The following is a 23,315-nucleotide window of genomic DNA, read 5'->3' on the forward strand; positions in this document are numbered from 1 at the left end:
GCAAAACCGCGGTATATGATTGTATTCATATACAATACTATAATATCGTTTTATTCAGGCTATGGGCAATTGCACATCCTGCAATGGGACGATTGCACCATGGCGATGTTCAAATGATATATTGTGCAGGCCTATTACAGACTCCTCTCACCCTCATCATGGAGTGTTTATCCTGCTGGCTTTTGGTAGGAGGTTCTGCAGCATGCGGTACAGGACCACCAGGTTCACAAATAGTTTTGTCCCCGTCGTCATTAGACTATTAAACTGCAAATCCCTCACATAACATGTCTACCTGGCTTGCACATCTCTTTTTCTCTGGACTCCTGTACAGCATTGAGACAGTTCACATTATTTATCACTGTATACTGAAATTTTGTGTCTTGTTTGCAAATTCCAATTGCACTGTTGTACATTACTCCACTTCCCAGATTTTTTTAATTCACATTTTATTCTATTCTCAACACTGTGCAGGTCAAATGCAACATTTCGTTCTGTATTCACCTATGCATACCAGAATGGCAAATAAAGTTGATCTATGTATTTTCAGATCATACGAATGGTTGATGCGTTTTGCTTGGCCACCGACATTTTGGCTCTTGCCATGTAGCAAAATTACCGCAAACGCGCCAAATTATTCGACGTTCAGCCGGATGAGGCAGAAAACGCACCGAAAACAATGCACACACATTGAGCTATCTGCTCAGGAAAACATTATTTACGACCACTTGCTGCTTTTTTCCCCAAAGACCTCCAGCCTTCACTTGTCACTTCCTTCTGTGGCGTCATCTTGATCTAATATCAAAATGTGAACGGCATGAGGAAGAAAGACTGCTAGATAGCCATTCTGAATGAACAAGGAAACATCCTCTTGTGAATTTTGCCATTCGGTTCCTTGTTGGACAACATTAATTTGTGCTAACAGTCCTGAATACAAACCGTACAGCTGGACTCTTGCATTCACAAGTTTAAAGAAGGTTAACTCACTGCCTGCCATTGACAGCAATAGAATGTTCATTTGCAGCCAGCCCTACCAGTTCAAATGGATTGAATGGCTGCTAGTGACAAACTGCTTTCAAGTCACAGCAGGATAAAAAGAACCACGTGATTAGATGTCTATAATCATCAATTGCACTCAAAGAGTTAAGTACAACTGTGAAGGTTAATCCACATGTCAGGTTTATACTAAATACAACCTAAATATCCAAATTTGTTGCAGCTTTTAGATTGATTAGTTGACTTAAAATGGTAAAAATCCTGACAGTATATATTCCCCTATTTCTGTCGTCCTTCACGAAAGCAGACTCAACATCGTAGTGTTCGAGTTGAACATGAACATTCATTGAAACATGAAAAAACTTAATAGTCTGTGGAATCCATTAGGGAATTGATGGTTACCTGCAGATGAATAAACTGCAAGTGACATATTTGAACATGAAGCAGTCTCTCAAGTAGATTTCACACAAGTAGCTCTTAATTGGAATGAATCAATAGCCAAGTAGTCAACTTCAGGTTCAAAAAGGTCAGAGTGCAAAAGGAGACTCTCTATCGTGTCATATTGCTTCATTGTTCATATTTTGTTACATAACAACCAAATTAACAATAAATTTAAAAAATTCAATGAATTAATGTACAATACGTTTGATACTTGGGCTGATTTCGCAATTTTGAAACCACCAAGGCCCCAATTTTTTTCATCCATGCACTTGACAGTCCCAGAATCTGCAGTGCTAAGTAATACAGTAACTGCCATTTTCTGCATCTTTTTATAGGAAATATTTACATTTTAATGGCACAGAGAAAAAAAATAGTTAAAGGTAGCACCATAAATACACCATTAATGTGAAGGGATTCAATTTATCCTACGATATCAATTTTATGCCTATAACGCTCACGTTGGCGCTGATGATTAGTCAATGAGCAAACAAAATAAAAATACATATACTGTATATATATTTTGTAAGTGAAGTGGTAGCTCATCATACAAACGCTTCTGTATACAATATATTCATATTACGAAAGGTTTAAAACACTTTTTTTGCTTCATATTACAGAACAATGATCAAAATAAAAATAAGCTACGTACTAGGCTTGCACGATATGTTGTGTCAACATCGCCCTCGCAATGTGCACAAGCAAAATAGTCCCATCAAAGGACGTGAGGTTTTTTTTTTTTTTTTGGAACACACATCTGTATCTGGCTAGCGTGAGACGGACTGTTGTCAATGACTCATGTCGATGTGTTTTTGGTAATTTAAAACTGATTTTACCGCGGATTGGAACATATTCTCGGCTCTCCTGTTCGCCATCTGTGTTGTTGTGGAGACGACTTCCGACGGGGAAGAGTGACGTTGCTCGTTAAGAACACGTCATGCGAATAAATGAATTGATTGGACGGTCTATTTTGTCTGTGCTCGAGAGGCCGTTAATGGGCTGAGTCCCAGACTATTCTCACAGTGTTTGAAAAATACAGGGAGAACAGTCTGGCCGTGCCAGGCAAGGGTTGTTGGGTCCAAGGTTTGTTAAATCGATACATAAGAAACCTCAAAATCAGGGTTTCCCCATGATATTTTTATATGTATGCTGGATGGCCTTATCGAGCAGTATAGCCCAGCATTCTCCAGGTGAAAAAGTGAAAATTGGCATTTTCTATGCTAATTTTTCGAGTTTTGAATTTAACGAACTACATTGAGGCATACAGAGATCAAACCCATCTATGAACACTCCCAGACACATCAAGTACAACTGTTTAAAATTTTGTCAAGGTCCGCGTAGCCGTTTCGGAGTCCATAGGGAACAAACACACACAGACGGACACACACGCGCACAACGTTCCATTTATATATAAGTATAGACTAGGCTGTGTCTAGCACCTGCTCTTTTTATTTATTTTTTTTGTTAAAATGTTTAATATTTTTGCTGCTGTTGAAATGTGAAATATAGTGTTAAATAAATAATCTAATTTGTGCAGAGACGTGACCTTCTGGATGCCTTATGTATATAGAGCAGTCTTCATCATTCACAGATGAACCCTCTCAGCCTGGATTGAATGGTATCATATGAATACAATGTGGTCATGGTGAGTCAACCAAAGTCTTCCCAAAGAGAGCTAGTCAAGCCATCCGGTGAAGCTTCTAGTTTTAATATTGCAATATATTTTGCAAACCCCATGTATGATGTAATTCCATGTCATGTTTGAAAATCTATTGGATCGTGACATGCGTGCATTTGTGCTGAGCAGTAGCGGTCAGTTGTAACAGTTACCTATGGGGAGGGATGCACGGCACAGATACCACCGGAGCGGCAGCTCTTCTCTCAGCCAAAATCTTCCTAGCTCTTTTCATCTTTAGCCTGGACTTGGCCTTTGCCCGCTTGGAACGTTCCGAGCTCCAACCCCGGGAGTCTTCGTCGTGGCCGACAGAGGGCTCGTCATCCTCCTCCGGTTCGCCTTCACTCTGAGATGAGGCACCGCTGGTGCCGCCGACCCCTCCTAGAGGACGGGCAGATCCCGGTGGTGTATGAATATCGCAGTAGGCCGTTTTACGGACACTGAAGGAGGTCCCATTGGCGCCAGTCTCTCGGACGGGCTCCATTTTCATGTAAAGACCCGCCTGCTGCGCGCATGTGACGTGGAAGGCCGTGTAGCAGTTTGCTTTGTGACATTGAATGCAAGCGCCAGAGCCCCGCTGCTTACAGATGTAGCAGGTCAGCTTCCAGCGGGCGGGAGGAATATGCTCGATGCTGTCGATGGGCTCCAGGAAGACTGTGTTGGCAAAGCACACCTGCACATACAGTATCAACAGTGAGGGAAGTTTCACTGTACAATGTTAGTGCTTGTTTCCAAAATTCTGTAACATCGACTTTTTGGTTGAAAACATATCTATGAGCCTGATGTCAATACAAGAAGATGAGTATATTTTCCCATTCTAATCTGTGTCTTTCAAGACATATTTGTAGCAAGTATAAAATCAGTGACTATAGCTTCAGATGAAATGCACTGACGCTCTTAAACGCTAAAAAAATGTCTGAGATAGGAGAAGCTGAAGCAAGATTTGAGCTTTGGTCTCAGAAAAAAAACTCAATAAAAACAACTCCTGTAAAACAAAACATTTTTGAAAAAAATAGGACATCAGCAATGTTCCCTCTAATTTTTCATGTGTCTGAACAGCCACACAAGCTCCATGAGCACACTGAGGACCACTGTGAGCAACATCAGATGTGTAAGCTGTGGCCACACACAAGTATCACGCCTGTTCAAAACCTTGAATCATAGCAAGTAACATGGCTTACTAAAAGAATGAACTTACAGCAGCACTTTTCATTGTTTACTTTTAACATAATTGATTTGGACCACTTACAATGGAAAAAGACAAAAATCTTGTTGTCAATGAGATGTGTACTATATAATATCTGAGAGTCCTGCTTCAACCATCGGAAAAGTCCTGCGTAAGGTCCAGTTGTGGCATGAGTTAATAAAAAAATGTGCACAACACTGTCACTGCTAAGATTGGCTACGTAGCATAAGTGAAATGAACTGTATCATATTACTGGCTAGACATCTGTTGCTCATTGAGTTACGTTGCAAAATGGTATAGAAATCAATTTTGTTCGTCTAATTAACTAGATTATATCAGTTCTAATATTGAATATTAAATAATACTGTAACACTTGCAAGTGTAGTAACCCTCCAATGGGAACATCGTGTTGCCATATCAAACGCACCAATTGCCGGTTCGCGTCGACACATTACTACGGCGCCGACAGCAGTCCTAGTGACGCTACAATACGTTTTTGTTGAATTTTATTTTGTGCACTGCATAGATAGTCTTGTGCGCAAAGTATGTGCAAGCAGTGCGCAATTGCGCAGCTTAGAGGGAACATTGGACATCGGGCTGCAATGGTGCAGGTCAGTCATGTCTTGTTGCTCAGTATGCGGCAGGTGGAAACTCACCTCCGGGATCCAGAGGGCGCACACAACGTGAGCCCAGCGCGCATCGTCCGTCTGTTTAAAGGCTCCTCCCTTGTTGGGACAAAGGGCACAGTCCACTGCCCGACTCGGCGATTGCAGACAGCGGCGACACAACCACTGGCCCTCCGGAATGTACGGCACGCCGTAGCACTCCTGGTGGACGGCTAGGTTACACATGTCGCAGAAGAGGATCACGTTGCTGTTCTGGCACTCTCCGTCGTTACAGATGCAGCAAACGGCGTCCTCGTCAATCAGGGTGCTCGGGTCCGCCTGGCGCAAACCGGAGTGATGCTTTATTTATATTCATGCAGTATCCTTATCAATTTATGGAAAAAAATAATCGTTTAGGAAAACAATCGTTATTTGCAGCCCGAGTTCCGGAACACCCAAAAGGTATCATTCACTACAAAAACGAAATGGCAAAATAATTCTAGAAGCACTACGCAGACTTAGGGAACAGAACTTTTCGTGACTAAGTTGCACCTTTCTATGCTAACAATCATACCTTGTTATGGCTTTCAAAGTAGGACTCCTTTTCGAGCCGGTCCATGAGGTACTCGAACACTTCCTGAGGGATGGGAGTGACACCATCGAGCCGGCGCTTGTCGTTCATGATATCAAGCCAGATGTAGTCCTCCTCATCAATGTCGTACTCCACCTCCTCATCTAGTTCCTCCACAGACTTGTCAATGTACCTGCAGTGAAATGCGTGCAACGTTACGTCTATGCTGCTCAATCCCGAGAACATTGGTGCATCTGGAGAGGTCAGCGAGTTGCAAAAAACAAGGCTGTTTTACTTAAATGCTTACTATACTGTATATTAACGTGCAAGTCCTTTGGTCGCAGTAATTGCTGTCTTTTGCCGAGCCTGCTGTGTAAGTGACCTCAGCCATTGTGCGTGAGACTCATGTGTCAGTTTCAATTCGGGATTCTGACAGGGCAGCTTTAAAACAAGATTTCTCCGACAACCTGGGCCGTTGAATATTTTGGTACATGCTGCAACGTTTGATCAAAGTTGAATGTACTTTTGTCTTGCTGCAACGTTGATCAAAGTTGAATGTACTTTTGTCTTGCTTTATTTGCTTCTTTTTATAAAGGGAGTGCAAAAGGACAGTTATGAAAAGAACAATCATCGAACATTTGGGGGTGGGGTTTGTCAGCGTTTTGTTTTTTTTAAAAGAATCTTTCTAATTTTCCAAAATTATTTCAAATTGAGATAGCAAAAATTGCATAAACATTCTTGGTTTGCTTTGTAATGGACAATGGACTTGCTTCAGATTCAGGAAAAGTGACATCAAATAAGATATTTATTCTAGTGCTGCAACGATTACTCGATTAACTCGAGTATTAGATTAGGAAAAAAAATTCGAATTGAATTTTGTTGCCTCGAGTATTCGTTTAATTAAAGTGGCGTTTTAATGGTTTATTTGGAAAGTGTTTGCATTAAGTTTTATTGATTAGGGTGGATACACTGCCCTCTGGTCTGCCTCTTTTTACATGGCTGAATCCAACTGCTCCCTGTTAAGACCAACGAAAGTTCAGTTTTTGTTTGAGCTAATGTTTTTTAATGCATTTATAATTTAGTTTATAAATTTAGCCGTTTTTTGTGGGAATATGTGTCTGAACCATTTGTTTAGAGCATTGTAAAAAAAAAAAAAACTAGCATTTTATAGCATTTAAGCTAGTGGACTTTTTCTATGTAAGTTAGCAAATTGTTCTTTTGTTTTACATAGATCCTCATTTTTTAAAATAAATTTAAACAGTTTGAGGCTCAGCTCAGGTATTTTAATTTTTCATGTTCCTTATCCGATTACTCGATTATTCGAACTAACTAGTCCTTCGATTAATCGACTACTAAAATATTCGATAGCTGCAGCCCTAATTTATTCAGATAGCCAGTGAATCATTTTTGTTGTGATACAAATCTAAAATGGCAAGCCATGAATTTTAAAGTTACATTTTATATTGTTTGTAAAGAGTCTTGCATTGTGAAGATTTTCTTTAATATTGCAAATGAGTGTGACTAATAATTACGATCACAAAATACAGCACATAAAAAAAAGCCAATAGTCATTATCTATTCACACTACATTTGAAGATGAAGAAGGTCTCAAAACAATTACTCAAAATACTTATCAATTAGATTTGATAGTGGATTAGTTGTTGAGTGATTTTTGCACTTCAACTTTGAGAATATGTCAGAGATTACTAAATGGTAAAGACACATAGTAAAGGCCACATGTGCATTAGAGTCTGACCTGTAATAGGACGTCGGGCGAGGAGGTGCGTCAGGCCTCTCTTGGTCCAATTCTCGAAAGACCGCCTCAGGCAGCTTGACCGTGGGCCCCGACTGATTCCCGTGGTGATGGGACGATCCCTCCTTCTTCTTCTCCTTACTTTTATGCTTCCCCGACTTTGGCGTGGCTTTGCCCCCGTTGGGAGATGGCATGTCAGACCTGTCCTTACTGGCGCCGCCTGCTTCGCCTCCGCCATCGCTACCGTTACACACGCCTCCGGAGTGGGTGCCTGTGACAGATGGTGGCCCATTCTCAGCATCGCTGTCCTCCTCAGACACGACGTCGATGTTCTCAAAGATGCTTATGCGGTGAATACGTCCTTGGATCTCCAGCTCCACCATGCGCTGCGCCTGCGCGTATGTCATTGTGTCCCTGCCGGGGGAATGCGAAGGCTCCGAGTGCCCGGGGCTGCCGGGCGTGTTGCCGCCGTGCCCCTGCGCTCCCCCTTGACCGCCGCCGTCGTCCATATCCAACGAGCTGGCTAGAGATGCGCGAGGCGGCCTGCCCTTGCGCTTTTTGTGGGGCGCGGCCTGCGCGGGAGGCGGGTTGTCGTGGTCATAGTGGTAAAGGTGGTACTCGATACCGCTGTAGCTCCTGTAGACCTTCCGACAGCTCTCCACGGGACACTCGTAGGGTGGCTTGGTGGCCCGCAGGTTGTGACAGAAGGTCTTCACGTCAAAATCTAGCCCCATCACGCCAACGGCCACGGCGGGCTCAGACGCCGTTTGGATTTACATCTGAAAACGAGGTGACAATGCAGATTTCAGGCTTGTGTGTGACACTCTGCAGTGTATTATAGTGCAGTGCAGTGTGAACAATCTTAATGAAGTTCCAGGACTGGCATCACAAAAGAAGCATTTCAAATCCAAACTTCACGTGTTCCTTTATTTCTTTCTTTTTAAACTGTTACAGGGCACTCATTTAACTCATTGGCTGCCACTGACGGCGCCAAACGTCCAATCCAATTTGACTGGGTGGGGCGAAACAACGTTCATTCCCCACTCCCAAAATGGATTGGACGTCTTGGACGAAAGTTCTTTAAAGCACCTTGCATCCTCTTGTTGTTGTTGTTTTTTTTTTTCTTTTTAGTAGCTGGTACAAATAAAACGCGTGTCATGTGAAGAAAACACGTAATGCCAAAAGTACTCTTTGGCAATGCAATGTCATTACTGCTGATCTAAGAATGCGCGTAATTTTTTGTCATCAAGAAAGCATGCATGACATATTAACTCTAGCACTTATGACCTTTCTTTTCATTGTTTTCTAAACAAATGTACCTTTTAGTAGTAGCAGGCAGTGAAAATGGAGTAGATGGTCCGATTCTTTTTCCATGACTACACTGAAGCAGCTGAGTCACAAATTTTGGTGGAGTCAAGTCAACCAGAGTTCACACTGTAATTATAATTGCGTTGTTATGATTGTTTAATAGATGTATTTTCAGGATATTTGTACACAATATTTATGTGATGCACGTCAGGTGAGTAACTCAAGCTAATGTTGATGCATTCTCGCTCGAGAAGTTGACGAAAGCCCGTCAGCAGCGACAAGCGGCCTTTTGAGGGAGCTCGATGACACTGTTGAAACGGATGACCCGCTGCCGAAGCATCACCTCGGTTAGTAATGATTGGTTGGGGGTAAAACTTCTGCAGCGGTGAAAACGTTCTCTCAAAGCTAACGTTAGCTTAGCATGCGGCCACATCGAAAGTCATTGTCAAATTCCGCTTCCATGAGAAAGCAGACAAGCCGAAGTGCAACATCAATGCCCGAAAAAGCACCCGGGAGGCAGTGTTTTTGTTGGCAAACTCTGTGCTCACATAAGCCACAGTTCCGAGACGCAAATTCGAACACACCGGGGAATTAGGAGACTTCGGAATCACAATAAATATTAGAACAGAGCAACGTTCAGAGACTTGACTTGGGCTAAGATCGATCGAGCGTTTCCCTCCAACACAAGCTTCCAAATGCTTCGCTACACGGATCTCGGGTTGGGCGCGATCCCTAGAAGTGGAGCTAATGTTTCCTCCAAAGAGCCGCGAAACACCACAAAGCAGCCAAAGCGAGAAACGGGCACTTACCGCGTTGGCTTGGAAGGAAACCTTCCGTCGTCTTCTCGGCTTACAGTGTTCACACGATTCGACACGAACGGCTTCACAATTAACACGTACGACTTCCAGCGAGCGTAGGCTTTCCTTTTTATAAAACCGTGTAGTTCCCTAAACGTTGAATAGTGTGAGGAAGAATTCAGTCAGTTAATGTGGAGAGCGGAGGGGCGCTCGCCTTGAACAAAGGCGGCTGCCATTGCTCCAACGTCGTCGTACTGGACGCCCGCTGGCACTTTCGACACACAAAGCGGGAATCTTTTCTGGCCACTTTTCCCCCTCGTTGGCTTTGAATTTATCACTGAACGACACGGTCTACTAGTTTATCAATATAAAATTCCCACATCCCAGTTACTTACAGCAACCGGGGGAAACAGGAGACAAACTACATTGGGTTTTATGGTGGTCGACCCGGGCAGACGCGGGATGAGCACTAAGGTGATGCCAAATACAACAATAACAAACAAACAAAAACACGTATTAAAAATCGCTGCAACTTGTCAAAACGGAACGAAGTTCGCCAAGCCACTAGGGGGCGCGCCCCTTTCGAAAGATATGTGCAGGACCATAGAAATAACCCTAGATGGAGCATAGACAGAGTGAATGAACACAACATGAAGATAGGTCGCCATGTTGAACAGGGAAAAGGGAGCGTGTCTAACGGACACTTTCAAAAATGTAAGCGTACTGAATTCTTTAATGCTTTTCACACGGTTAGTTTTCTTTGCAAACGCCAGACACGTAACCATCACACATGAAATGAATGTGCATTAATTTCCCCCCCAACATTTGTACTTTTAAGCAATAAGTAAAAACCTGATCTATAAAACATCCTTTACTTGTCAATTATATATGATGATTTCCAATATATTCCAAACATTAAAACAACAACAAACATCTTATTATGGTGTAGTGCATATACGATCATATTAATTGGTAAAAAAAAAAAATAATAATAAATTATAATTTCAAATACCTAAAAACTGAAATTGCACTGCATCGGGGGTTTAGATAAGCTTGCTGCGAGCTACTCGCTCCGCATCAACCTTCTCTCCTGACGGCCGTTAGCGTAAAACCTTATCCGTCTCCGATCTGATCCTTGTCTTCGTCCTCCTCTAGGTCTTTATTATTTTGCTAGATACAAGTAAGTTTAGACCTAACACACTGCATCACCCCTATTTTTGATAGGTGATGGGTTTTGACATGTGGTATGTCCTGGCAGTACTGTGATTTTCATAAAAAGTTTTTAAAAGATTAAATTCAAGTTTATCTAAAAAAAAAAAATACAGTGCTAGGAATATGAGAATTATTGACTAACAATCAATTCAAAGGAAAATCAGACACAATCAGACTGAAAATATTTATTTCTCAACAAGGTCAAACAGTGCAGCAGGTAGGGTGAGTGATGCAGTGTGACAGGCCCGAGTAACGCCCCTTATCCCAGCACAATGGGAGCAAATTGTGAATGGGAACGTTTGTTGTCCGGAGACATGCAGGGAGGGCAAACGATAGCCTTTTGATCTTGCCACCATCTAAATTCGTAGCCGTCTTCTGATCACAACAATCAAAAACAAAAAGGCCAAATAGAAATGCCAGAGAACAGAAATCTCTTACAACTGCAAGTATTTCCCCAAAGAAGAGGATTTTGCATAAAGTACTACAAAAGTCCAATTCAAAGCGAATTGATAGCTAATATACATCAAAAGCAACCTCTCCACAATGCGCACATATAAGTGAACAAAATTTACACTACAGCGATCTGTACATTTCACAGCTTGGAAAGATGTGTGTCCTGAAAGCGTTTAAATGTTTTGTGGTGGCATCAGCCCACAACAACTTAACTTTTGTGGGGGAAAAATGTGATTCTGAAGAAAAGTACAGTAGAGTACCCACGAAACTTGAACATAAAGTACAAGAATGGGAGTCTATATTTTTGTGCAAATCTCCCACAGCAACCAACTCATTTGCAATAGATGACAAAAAAATTTTTTTAAATGTTTGATATCACACAAAAAGGCAACAGCACTTTTTCTATTTGGTACCATCTGATTCATTCAATACAATTTCACACAACCAAGCTTGTATTGAACTGGTATTTGCACACAACATCAACGTGGTGCCATGCTTTGATTAAATTGCACTTAAATGCCTCCAGCCTCATTGACTCTTATTTAAACCGAGAAGACTGGTAGTGCAAGATCATCTTTCAGTGCCACTGATGGCAATGATCTCCAATCAATTTGAACTAGGAGGGGCTGGTAGTGAAGTGTCACTGTATTCTGAACATCTATTGCCCCTCGATGGCAGTGAATATGAGTTAACTGCCAAATTCTCACCATAAACCAGCCTCAGAGCCGCATCCATCTTTTTTGGCCGTTCTGGCCATGACATTCCATTACGGCCAAATGTTATGCTTTTGTGTATCGCGTCATGTTGCACATTATTTGGGAAAATGGGTCCGATAATACCATTTGGCCTAAAAGACGGGCCCTCATCTGCTGGCGTTGTATTATTTCCTTTCTTCATCACTAACTGGTTTTCCTTTTACAAGGCAGCAGCACTATCATTTGATTACAAGGTAATACTGTCACGAAGGGAAGAACGTTTAAAAGAAGCAGCTTCAAATGTAATTTAATCATCTGAACAGGAGTATTTGCCGTGTGCTACAATGAAATTCATTGGGGAGGGAAAAAGTGCCTACTGCGTTAAATAAAAAAAAATCACCCAGCAAAATAAATAAAAGTGAAGACGACTTGCATGAAAAAGTTGAAGATTCAAGGCACTACATTCCGTCGACGTTAATACTGTATTGTTTCTGAAACTGAATTCCAATGTGGTGTCTTAAGTGTACCCAATTAAATGTAAAGTGCACAGATGAAGATAAATGAGTACATTTTGTCACAAAGCATGAAGTCTTCATTCTTCACACGTGACATGCACACACGCGCGAAGAGGTTTGGTTTGAAGAACATCGAGCTTGCCTTCAAGCTCACAAGAAGCACAAAATAATCTTCCGAATTAGGAAGTCCTAGCGGAGTTTAAGCAGGGGCCTCTCTCGGTCTCGTGGGCTTGGACTCCAGCTTTGGCCACACCGGGAAAGGCGCTCGGAAGGCCGGGGCACCGCTGGGTGGTAGCTGTCCCTGCGTAGGGGCCCGCAGGCAAAAGATATCCGGGGGGCACCGCAAGAGGAAAGTCGGGACCTTGGCTGCTTGGCAGACTCGGTTGCTGGGGGAGGGACAGAGGCGGCCAGACAGAGTTCATCTGAAAAGGAAACGACTCAGACTTAAACCCAATAAACCTTGATCTTCTCATTTCATTTCATGAAATAAAACATACTTGGATTGAGGCCTGTCACAATTTAGGAAAAAAGGTTCAGGACGATATATTTTCCCATAAACTATTACAGTACAGAATAGTACCGTTATTTTTTTTTTCCTGCTGGCAATATTGCAACATGAATAAATCAAAGAAATGCTTGAAAGTCATGAAAAATTAGATTTAATTGAGCCATATACCTTAAATATGAAAGGGACAGACAAGACACTTGTGCATTCCTGGGGAAAAAAATAAATCTTCTTTAATATATTTACAAAACACAAAATGTAATCATTTCGATGTGTAATCATCGGGAAAAATGTAAATTAAAGCTTGTAATGGCAACAGACATTTTCAAAATGCTGGTACTATTTTAGTCAATCAAATGTGTACCAGTGTGTAACCAGTACTTCTTTGTGAAGTCATTAAAGAGCATATGACACGAGAAAAAAAGTCTTAAATGGCATTATTATGTGAATTAGAATCATATTTTGAGACGATACGACTATATACAACAATTTAGCAAAGCACTGATGACGAGAAATTAGTCTTTTAATCTGCCGGTTAGCCACGCCTACCATTATAGGGCTTTAGCGTCCCCAACAGGTGGATGACGTCAGCGGTAGACTGGGCTCATCGGTTTTACTATTCAGCCCATTGAGGGGGAATTATTCACAACGAGGAAAACGCGACGAAGAGAGCCGCAAAATGTCATTGTTTCAGTCTCTCTACTCCAATATTTTTACAGGAAATTCTTTTTATCCAAGTATTTTTCCCCAATAGCTATATAAATGGCTTGAGAAGGACCAGTCAGCCCGTCAAGGGGGAACTATTCACAACGAGGAAAACGCGACGAAGAGAGCGGCAAAATGTCATTGTTTCTGTCTATTTACTTCAATATTTTTACAGGATATTCTTTTTATCCAAGTATTTTCCCCAATTGCTAAATAAATGGCATGGTCATGACAAATAACAGTCTTGTGCTAAATGGAATATGAAAACGTAAGTAGTCCTTCATTTAAAGGAAGTTTGTAGTGTTTACTTTGTAATCGCTGTATTCGTATTTGACATAATACAAAACAAGATGTTTACTCACTTCGTCGTAAGTCCAATGGTCCCACAGTAAATATCCACGGTGAATGGGAACCTTTTGAAACTCCAAAAAGGCGCATACGCCTCTCCCTCATACAGAATGATTTTTCTGCAGCCGTTTGGCTGGCGTGATGCGAAAAATAGACGTATTAATCCGCAAAATCAGCTGAATCCTTCATCCGCATACACAACAGTACACTGTAGCGTGAAGAGGACTTCTTCTACCGTACACGTCACAGCGCCCTCCTCCTCAATGCAAGACCGAAGCCGGAAGTCACTCATTTTCATGGCGCAGGATTCAAAAAACTAAATAAAAATAGCGATCGCTTCCACACACATCCAAGCGGCCCATATCATTCAGGGGCATAACATACCGCGTGTATTATGAAATAAACATGCTTTTTCGTGTCACAGGCACTTTAACACCCATTATCACATGCACCATCTGCTTGAGTTTAACAGTGTTCATGTGTGTGGACATAACTCAAGATGCACAGATACCGATACTAGTATCGGCAGGGGGCGCCGATCCGGCCCGAAATGGTGGTATCGGTGAGTACCAACAAAGACTGCGCCGATACCATTTACCGGTCCATTATTATAACATTTGACCGCAGCCTTTTTTTCCTCCTGGCGCTCACTACCACTTCTCTGTGTTGTGTGATGACACGTAAACACCAAGCAGCTATCGCTATTGGCCTGCTCCAGACCAATGAGAACGGGCCAATAGCCACTCTGACCAATGGCAAGGGCGCTTTTTCATATGGAGGAAAAGCTAACAAGGAGAAATGGCGGCAGTCGGGAAATATTTCCAAAATAGAAATCCCATCAATTAAAATCAATGGCTGCATGCAAGATTTGTGGCCTGAAAGTTTCGAGATGTGGAGTTAAATCGGCCAGTTTCAATTCCTCGAACCTGATAAAACATTTGAAGACGAAACATGAACGAACACGACGAGTTTGAGCCTGGAAGAGCAGGACTGCTCTCCAGAGGAAGGGCGCTGGACCGGAGCAACAATGTCTGGTCAGTTCACTACGTCTACTTTACTTTTATTGTCTTTTACTGAAAGAAATGCCGCAGTAATTTGGGAAGTGTTTCCAAAGTAGGGTTGCCACCTTTCAGAAATTTAAATAAGGGGCTCCCCCCTCCTGAAAAAAAGGAGGCTAATAGAGAGACGGGATGCTGTGGTCAATTATTATTACTTATAACTGTTAGCGTCCGCAAATGCAGAAACAAGGTTGAACCTCGAAGCAGACAACAAGCGGGGGATACGTAAAAGGGTTTAATGATTGCAAACGAAAAATAACACGCGATTGCGGGATAGTAGAGATAACAAATGGAGTCCGTGACAGCAGGTCGACGGAGCCCAATGCTACAAACTCGAAGGTTGCTAAGACGATAGGTAGCGAGCCAAAAAGCCAAAATAAAAACACTCAAATACCTGCACAGGGTAGAGGTTACAAACGAGAGCAGCACACTAACAGAAAAAACCCAATGCAGGGGCGTAACAAGCAAATGTAGCGAGACTATAGTGCGAGATGTCAAATGGCGATCAGCAAGCTAAATATCTCGGCAGCCTTCTCTGAGATCACCCGTGCTTAAATGCTGCGTTGATGAGCCTGCACTGGATTCAGGCGCGACGTCAGGAACGCCCCCACTACCAGCCCAGCAACAAAACACTATCTAACCAGCAGCAGAATGTGACAATAATTTCTTGAAAGTTGCACTGTTTGGACTTTGAGAGGTTTAAAAAAGTTTATTCAGTTCATTCAGAGTTTATTATTATGAATTTATTTTTACTTTCTTACTGTTGGGCTAGTATTATACATGTTTTATTAATTTCACAAATGTAGCACTATTTTGACTTTTGAGAGCCAAAGGTTTATTCAACTATTGTCGACTAGGGTTTAGTGTACTTTTTCCTATTTTGCAAAGGTAAGCAACAGCCTGAACAAGGCCTTGATAGCAATGATTTCACATCCAATTATGTAGCTCTTTGGGGGGAAAAAAATATATACATATATATATATATATATATATATATATATATATAAACGGGGTGGTATCGGTATGGTATCAGTATCGGCCAATACTGCACAGCCAGGTATTGGTATCGGGGCCAAAAAATGGTATCAATGCAACACTAGGCATAACCAACATCACAACACGGCTGGGCTCGTAAGCAGTCATTTCAATGCACTTATCAATGCACTTTATGTCGCTCTTCTCAAGTCCTCCATTTCTCGTCTGCAACTTGTTCAAAATGCTGGTGCTCAATTTTCAATCGGTACACCCAGACGTGAACATATTACCCTCATGCGATCATTGCTCCACAGTCTTCCAGTCCATTTGAGAATTGATTTCAAACTTTTATTGTTTTTAATTCTATTACTGGTCAGGCTCCTACTTATTTGTCAGAGATTTTAACCCTGCGTAACTCTGGCAGGGCTCTTTGTTCTGCCAGCCGGCTTCTTCTGCAAGCTCCAAGGTCGAGACTTAAACTGTGGTGTCATCGATCTTTTGCAGTTGCTGCCCCCAGGTTGTGGAATAGCCTGCCCCCTGGAATCTACACCATTACGAATCTAGGCCTTTTCAAAGAGCCACTTTTTTTAGACTCGCCTTTTCTCCAGACTAGGGTAGCCTGGTTATATTTCTTAAGCGTTTTAATGTTCTTGGATTTTATCTATTTTAATGGTTTATTTGCTGTTTTTACTTTTAGCGCGATGCATTATTTTTGTTTTTGTCCTCAATGTCATGTCATACATCCCTGCCTTTTATTTATCATGAACTATTTTTATTGTTGCTGTAAATCACTTTGAGGACCTTTCAGGTTTTTGTAAAGGGCTATATAAATAAATTTGATTTGATCTGAGGTCTATGAAATTACTGATTTTCATACTTCAATACTTTGAGCAAGTTATTCACATGAAGTTCATTTACACTGTGTTGTCTGTCCATTGAAATAGTAACAGTATTGTTTCTGTACCAGCAAAATTGGTCCTTTCTTAACTTGGACCAATTTTAAGCCAAAATATGCAGTATCGTTCACCATTAATCTCCACACCTACTGCGCAGATGTGTGCGAGCCCCACCTCCAGCAGCAAACTAGCTCAGTTTTCGTAAAGAGTATAAATTTTAATCGCACCTAATTTATCATGCCCAGACAAACAAAATTGTTGGCCGTTTTATTTTTCAGATGATAAGTCAATATAGTAAATAGTAGGCCTGAACGATATTGGAAAAAACTATTGCTGCGATTTTTGGGGGGGTTGCGATATATTGCGATATTATATTGTGATTATTGAATTTTTAAAGAAATTTTTACTACATGACTTGAATAGCTGTTTGGAAAGACTTTGGATGACTCATCATGACCACAGTGTACAGCACTCCATCGTTTTTCGCGGTTAATAGGGAACAGAGCCCGCCACGATAAGTGAAAAACCGCTCTGTGTGTGTGTGCGTGCGTGCGTGCGTGCGTGCTCAATGTATTTATTTAGATCTAGCACTGGAAAGAGATACATATAAGACATGTTTTTTCTCACTTTTTTCCCCCCAAAGTATGATTTTTAAAAATGTGGAAATGTATTATACAGTGCCTTGCAAAAGTATTCGGCCCGCTTGAATCTTGCAACCTTTCGCCACATTTCAGGCTTCAAACATAAAGATATGAAATTTATTTTTTTTGTCAAGAATCAACAACAAGTGGGACACAATCGTGAAGTGGAACAACATTTATTGGATAATTTAAACTTTTTTAACAAATAAAAAACTGAAAAGTGGGGCGTGCAATATTATTCGGCCCCTTTACTTTCAGAGCAGCAAACTCACTCGAGAAGTTCAGTGAGGATCTCTGAATGATCCAATGTTGTCCTAAATGACCGATGATGATAAATAGAATCCACCTGTGTGTAATCAAGTCTCGGTATAAATGCACCTGCTCTGTGATAGTCTCAGGGTTCTGTTTAAAGTGCAGAGAGTATTATGAAAACCAAGGAACACACCAGGCAGGTCCGAGATACTGTTGTGGAGAAGTTTAAAGCCGGATTTGGATACAAAAAGATTTCCCAAGCTTTAAACATCTCAAGGAGCACTGTGCAAGCCATCATATTGAAATGGAAGGAGCATCAAACCACTGCAAATCTACCAAGACCCGGCCGTCCTTCCAAACTTTCTTCTCAAACAAGGAGAAAACTGATCAGAGATGCAGCCAAGAGGCCCATGATCACTCTGGCTGAACTGCAGAGATCTACAGCTGAGGTGGGAGAGTCTGTCCATAGGACAACAATCAGTCGTACACTGCACAAATCTGGCCTTTATGGAAGAGTGGCAAGAAGAAAGCCATTTCTCAAAGATATCCATAAAAAGTCTCGTTTAAAGTTTGCCACAAGCCACCTGGGAGACACACCAAACATGTGGAAGAAGGTGCTCTGGTCAGATGAAACCAAAATTGAACTTTTTGGCCACAATGCAAAACGATATGTTTGGCGTAAAAGCAACACAGCTCATCACCCTGAACACACCATCCCCACTGTCAAACATGGTGGTGGCAGCATCATGGTTTGGGCCTGCTTTTCTTCAGCAGGGACAGGGAAGATGGTTAAAATTGACAGGAAGATGGATGCAGCCAAATACAGGAACATTCTGGAAGAAAACCTGTTGGTATCTGCACAAGACCTGAGACTGGGACGGAGATTTATCTTCCAACAGGACAATGATCCAAAACATAAAGCCAAATCTACAATGGAATGGTTCAAAAATAAACGTATCCAGGTGTTAGAATGGCCAAGTCAAAGTCCAGACCTGAATCCAATCGAGAATCTGTGGAAAGAGCTGAAGACTGCTGTTCACAAACACTCTCCATCCAACCTCACTGAGCTCGAGCTGTTTTGCAAGGAAGAATGGGCAAGAATGTCAGTCTCTCAAAACTGATAGAAACATACCCCAAGCGACTTGCAGCTGTAATTGGAGCAAAAGGTGGCGCTACAAAGTATTAACGCAAGGGGGCCGAATAATATTGCACGCCCCACTTTTCAGTTTTTTATTTGTTAAAAAAGTTTAAATTATCCAATAAATTTTGTTCCACTTCATGATTGTGTCCCACTTGTTGTTGATTCTTGACAAAAAAATAAAATTTTATATCTTTATGTTTGAAGCCTGAAATGTGGCGAAAGGTTGCAAGGTTCAAGGGGGCCGAATACTTTTGCAAGGCACTGTATATAGTATATACACTCACCGGCCACTTTATTAGGTACACCATGCTAGTAACGGGTTGGACCCCCTTTTGCATTCAGAACTGCCTCAATTCTTCGTGGCATAGATTCAACAAGGTGCTGGAAGCATTCCTCGGAGAGTTTGGTCCATATTGACATGATGGCATCACACGGTGCAGATTTGTCGGCTGCACATCCATGATGTGAATCTCCCGTTCCACCACATCCCAAAGATGCTCTATTGGATTGAGATCTGGTGACTGTGGCGGACATTTGAGTACAGTGAACTCATTGTCATGTTCAAGAAACCAGTCTGAGATTATTCCAGCTTTATGGCATGGCGCATTATCCTGCTGAAAGTAGCCATCAGAAGTTGAGTACATTTTGGTCATAAAGGGATGGAAATGGTCAGCAACAATACTCAGGTTGGCTGTGGCGTTCCAACGATGCTCAATTGGTACCAAGGGGCCCAAAGAGTGCCAAGAAAATATTCCACACACCATTACACCACCAACAACAGCCTGAACCGTTGATACAAGGCAGGATGGATCCATGCTTTCATGTTGTTGACGCCAAATTCTGACCCTACCATCTGAATGTCGCAGCAGAAATCGAGACTCATCAGACCAGGCAACGTTTTTCCAATCTTCTATTGTCCAATTTCGATGAGCTTGTGCAAATTGTAGCCTCAGTTTCCTGTTCTTAGCTGAAAGGAGTGGCCCCGGCGTGGTCTTCTGCTGCTGTAGCCCATCTGCCTCAAAGTTCAACATACTGTGCGTTCAGAGATGCTCTTCTGCCTACCTTGGTTGTAACGAGTGGTTATTTGAGCCACTATTGCCTTTCTATCAGCTCGAAGCAGTCTGGCCATTCTCATCTGCCCTCTGGCATCAACAAGGCATTTCCGCCCACAGAACTGCTGCTCACTGGATATTTTTTCTTTTTCGGACCATTCTCTGTAAACCCTAGAGATGGTTGTGCGTGAAAATTCCAGTAGATCACCAGTTTCTGAAATAATCAGACCAGCCCTTCTGGCACCAACAACCATGCCACGTTCAAAGTCACTCAAATCACCTTTCTTCCCATACTGATGCTCGGTTTGAACTTCAGGAGATTGTCTTAAACCATGTCTACATGCCTAAATGCACAGAGTTGCCGCCATGTGATTGGCTGATTAGAAATTAAATGTTAACGAGCAATTGGACAGGTGTACCTAATAAAGTGGCCGGTGAGTGTGTGTATATATATATATTTTATTAAATGCTTCTTAAGCACTTCGAATGTAATAATTATGATCAGTTTTAAACATAACTGTCCCACTGAATCATTTTTAAACAAGAATAAAGTACTGTAGTAGAAAAATGCTTGGCTTTATTAAATACTTCTATTTACCTAACATGGGTGTGACTCTTGTAGAAATTTAAAAAATCATGTAGAAATTAAAAAATTCATGTAGAAATTAAAAACTCCTCATAATCACTTCTGGCGTTTATTTTATATGTCTCGAACGTCTCCATATTCTCCCCTTGTAGAAATTTTAAAAATCATGTAGAAATAAAAAAATTCATGTAGAAATTAAAAACTCCTCATAATCACTTCTGGCGTTTATTTTATATGTCTCGAACGTCTCCATATTCTCCCCCCACAGACACACACAGTCATTCCAGCCCGCGCTTCCTTGCAGAAACTGTTTAACAAGTTAAACGATGATTGACAGATTGCTGCCCGGCTTCTTTAACCAGATCAAAGCCATCGTTTACTTTGATAAGCAAGTGCCACAGTGCCTGAGAGCTGGGAAAGGGGGTGAGAGAGGCTGTGCGAGCGAATGAAGCAGAACAACGGTTTGTGGATTGGAAAAAAAAAAAAGAAAAAACTATCGCACGTCCTTGCGATGGGACTATCGCGGATGCGCACATCGCGATGGCGATATTTAAACGATATATCGTTCAGGCTTAGTAAATAGTATCTTTGGCCATTTTATGTATTGGACAATAAGTCAATATAGTAATTATCGTGACAGGTTTACCTGGATTACAAAGTACCTTTTGTGCGGTCGGTTGCGGGGATTGAACTTTGTTTTCCAGGTCCTGCAAGCGCTTCTGTTCTTTGATTTGGTTCAAGGACGGTGGCGGCTGATGGCCGGTCGATGCCTTAGTTTCCTTTGCCCAGTCGTCCACCAACTTGTGCAGGTCCTCGGTAAACGTGCTTTTCTTATTGTTACTGTTGTTGTTCTGAACCCGAGCAAGTCGACCAATTGGCTGAGGAGACGGTGTAGCTGCGGCGGGGGACGGCTGCGGTGGAACTGTTGCGGTGTGCAAAGATGACCCTGAAAAAGGACAAAGAGGTCTGATAAAAACACACTAAAAAAACCTAAACAACAATCACCTGGCTGATGTCTGGCACACTTTCAGGCTGCCTGATATACAACCCCAATTCCAATGAAGATGGCACTTTGTGTTAAACAGAAGTAAAACAGAATACAGTATTTGAGAATCATGTTCAACCGATATTTAATTGAATACAATAACAAGACTACATATTTAATGTTCAAACGATCTACCTTTCAGCATTAATAGTGCCTTCACAGATGTGCAGAAGTTACCCTGCCACTTGCATTAACACAGCCCCATGCCCTCACAAATGCTGGTTTTTGAACTGAGCACTGTTAACAACTAGGGTTGTTTTTGTCCTCTGAAATCCGGACGACAATTTTCCAATTAAAAAATTGAAAACGTGATTCGCCTGACCACACTTTATTTTAATGACCCCCCTCAGCCAGGAGAAAACGCCTGTGCTTCTGGATCCTGTTCAGAAATAGCAGAGAAGATATACCATTTGCAGCCACCGCTGACAGTCACGCTACAGTATCGTTTACTGAAAGCACAACAAAAAATAATATTCCTATCTCTCAAAAAAATAATGTTCACAAATAGAAAAGTGCTCAGTGCAAAGAGAACTGGCATTCCCAATCAAAATAGCAATACAAAAAAATTAATACTCAGACTTTGGTCAAACTATTCAAAAATTTCGTTTAGCTCAACAAATACACTAGATGGCAATATTTAGTCACAATATGCAAACTATCAGAGGTCTCGTACGTCGTGAAGTCAACACTCAAGTGAATGTAAGGTACAATGAACCCGGAAACTACGGCGTCAGTCGAGGGGCAAAACGCACTAGAAAAACTTGGCTAGATCTCTAATTAATTTAAAACTCGCCCTTGACACCTTGTGGTGTATTTCAATCACTACCTTCCACAATAGCGAGCTATTAGATTATTTTTTAATTGAAAATTTTACAAATTTTATTAAAATGAAAACATACAGAGGGGTTTTAATACAAAATTACTATAACTTGTACTCACATTTATCTTTTAAGAATTACAAGTCTTTCTATCCGTGGATCCCTTTCACAGAAAGAATGTTAATGCCATCTTGTGGATTTATTGTTATAATAAACAAACACAGTACTTATGTATAGTATGTTGAATGTAAATATCCGTCTTGTCTTATCTTTCCATTCCAAAAATAATTTACAGAAAAATATGGAATATTTTAGAGATGGTTTGAATTGTGATTAATTACGATTAATTAATTTTTAAGCTGTGATTAACTCGATTAAGAATTTTAAACGCTGGACAGCCCTAGTTTGAACATTAAATATTTTGTTTTTGTAGTATCATCCCAGTACAGCACCAAGACCAAGCTAAGACTGTACAAGAGCTGTGTACTCTCCGCCTTGTTGTATGGCTCAGAATGCTGGAGAATGACAAAAAGAGACCTCAATAAACTGTCAACCTTCCAGACGAGGGGCCTTAGAAGAATCCTAAGAATATTCTGGCCTGAGACTACCTCCAAACAACATCTTCTTGCCCGCTGTAACCAAGACAGCATGGGCACATGAGCACATCATCATGCAAAGGCGATGGAAATGGATAGGACATGTTGTGAGAACAGAACCAGACAATAACATATCTCGGACAGCCCTTCACTGAATACCAGAGGGGAAACCTGGCATCGAACAGTGCAAGGGGAACTCAAGACCCTCCATCACACCTGGGGGACTGTTCAGAATGTGACCCAGAGTAGACAGAAGTGGAATGCCTTTGTTACTGCCCTGACAGCATAATGGGCATGACTAACCTTTGTAGTGTATTCAGTTAAATATAGGTTGAACATGATTTGCAAATCATTGTTTTATGTTTTTATTCATGTTTGACACCACATCCCAACTTCATTGAAAATCAGGTCCATAAATATTGGGAGATGGAGACAACTTTCAATAGGAGGGTTAGATTCAGTTGCTTACAGGTCAATCCAATTGTAATAACAAAAA

The 23,315-nt window shown here is 41.5% G+C and overlaps 2 protein-coding genes across 14 annotated transcripts in view; both read right to left on the minus strand.

Moving 5' to 3' along the window:
• brpf1 (bromodomain and PHD finger containing, 1) overlaps positions 1-9,909 on the minus strand; it is a 29,902-nt gene extending 19,993 nt beyond the window's left edge. The window contains exons 1-6 of one of the 4 annotated variants that reach the window (XM_057861508.1): positions 9,722-9,909; positions 8,541-8,655; positions 7,225-8,000; positions 5,472-5,661; positions 4,949-5,236; positions 3,262-3,779 (exon numbers count right to left, since the gene is read on the minus strand). In XM_057861508.1, the coding sequence (XP_057717491.1) occupies positions 3,262-3,779; positions 4,949-5,236; positions 5,472-5,661; positions 7,225-7,955 (1,727 nt within the window). In that variant the 5' untranslated portion in view covers positions 7,956-8,000; positions 8,541-8,655; positions 9,722-9,909. Of the gene's footprint in view, positions 1-3,261; positions 3,780-4,948; positions 5,237-5,471; positions 5,662-7,224; positions 8,001-8,540; positions 8,656-9,338 lie in introns of all 4 variants that reach the window. The other 3 variants (XM_057861499.1, XM_057861516.1, XM_057861491.1) reach the window with 3 other exon arrangements.
• A 646-nt stretch (positions 9,910-10,555) lies between these two features.
• The window catches only part of LOC130932043 (serine/threonine-protein kinase WNK2), an 81,713-nt gene continuing 68,953 nt past the window's right edge, over positions 10,556-23,315 (minus strand). For 6 of the 10 annotated variants that reach the window (XM_057861423.1, XM_057861414.1, XM_057861456.1 and 3 more), the window contains 3 exons: positions 21,023-21,306; positions 12,878-12,916; positions 10,556-12,623 (listed from right to left, as the gene is read on the minus strand). In XM_057861423.1, coding sequence (XP_057717406.1) covers positions 12,381-12,623; positions 12,878-12,916; positions 21,023-21,306 — 566 coding nt within the window. In that variant the 3' untranslated portion in view covers positions 10,556-12,380. Of the gene's footprint in view, positions 12,624-12,877; positions 12,917-21,006; positions 21,307-23,315 lie in introns of all 10 variants that reach the window. The other 4 variants (XM_057861479.1, XM_057861471.1, XM_057861431.1 and 1 more) reach the window with 3 other exon arrangements.

The sequence above is a fragment of the Corythoichthys intestinalis genome, chromosome 2, assembly GCF_030265065.1.
Source record: "Corythoichthys intestinalis isolate RoL2023-P3 chromosome 2, ASM3026506v1, whole genome shotgun sequence".
NCBI lineage: Eukaryota > Metazoa > Chordata > Actinopteri > Syngnathiformes > Syngnathidae > Corythoichthys > Corythoichthys intestinalis.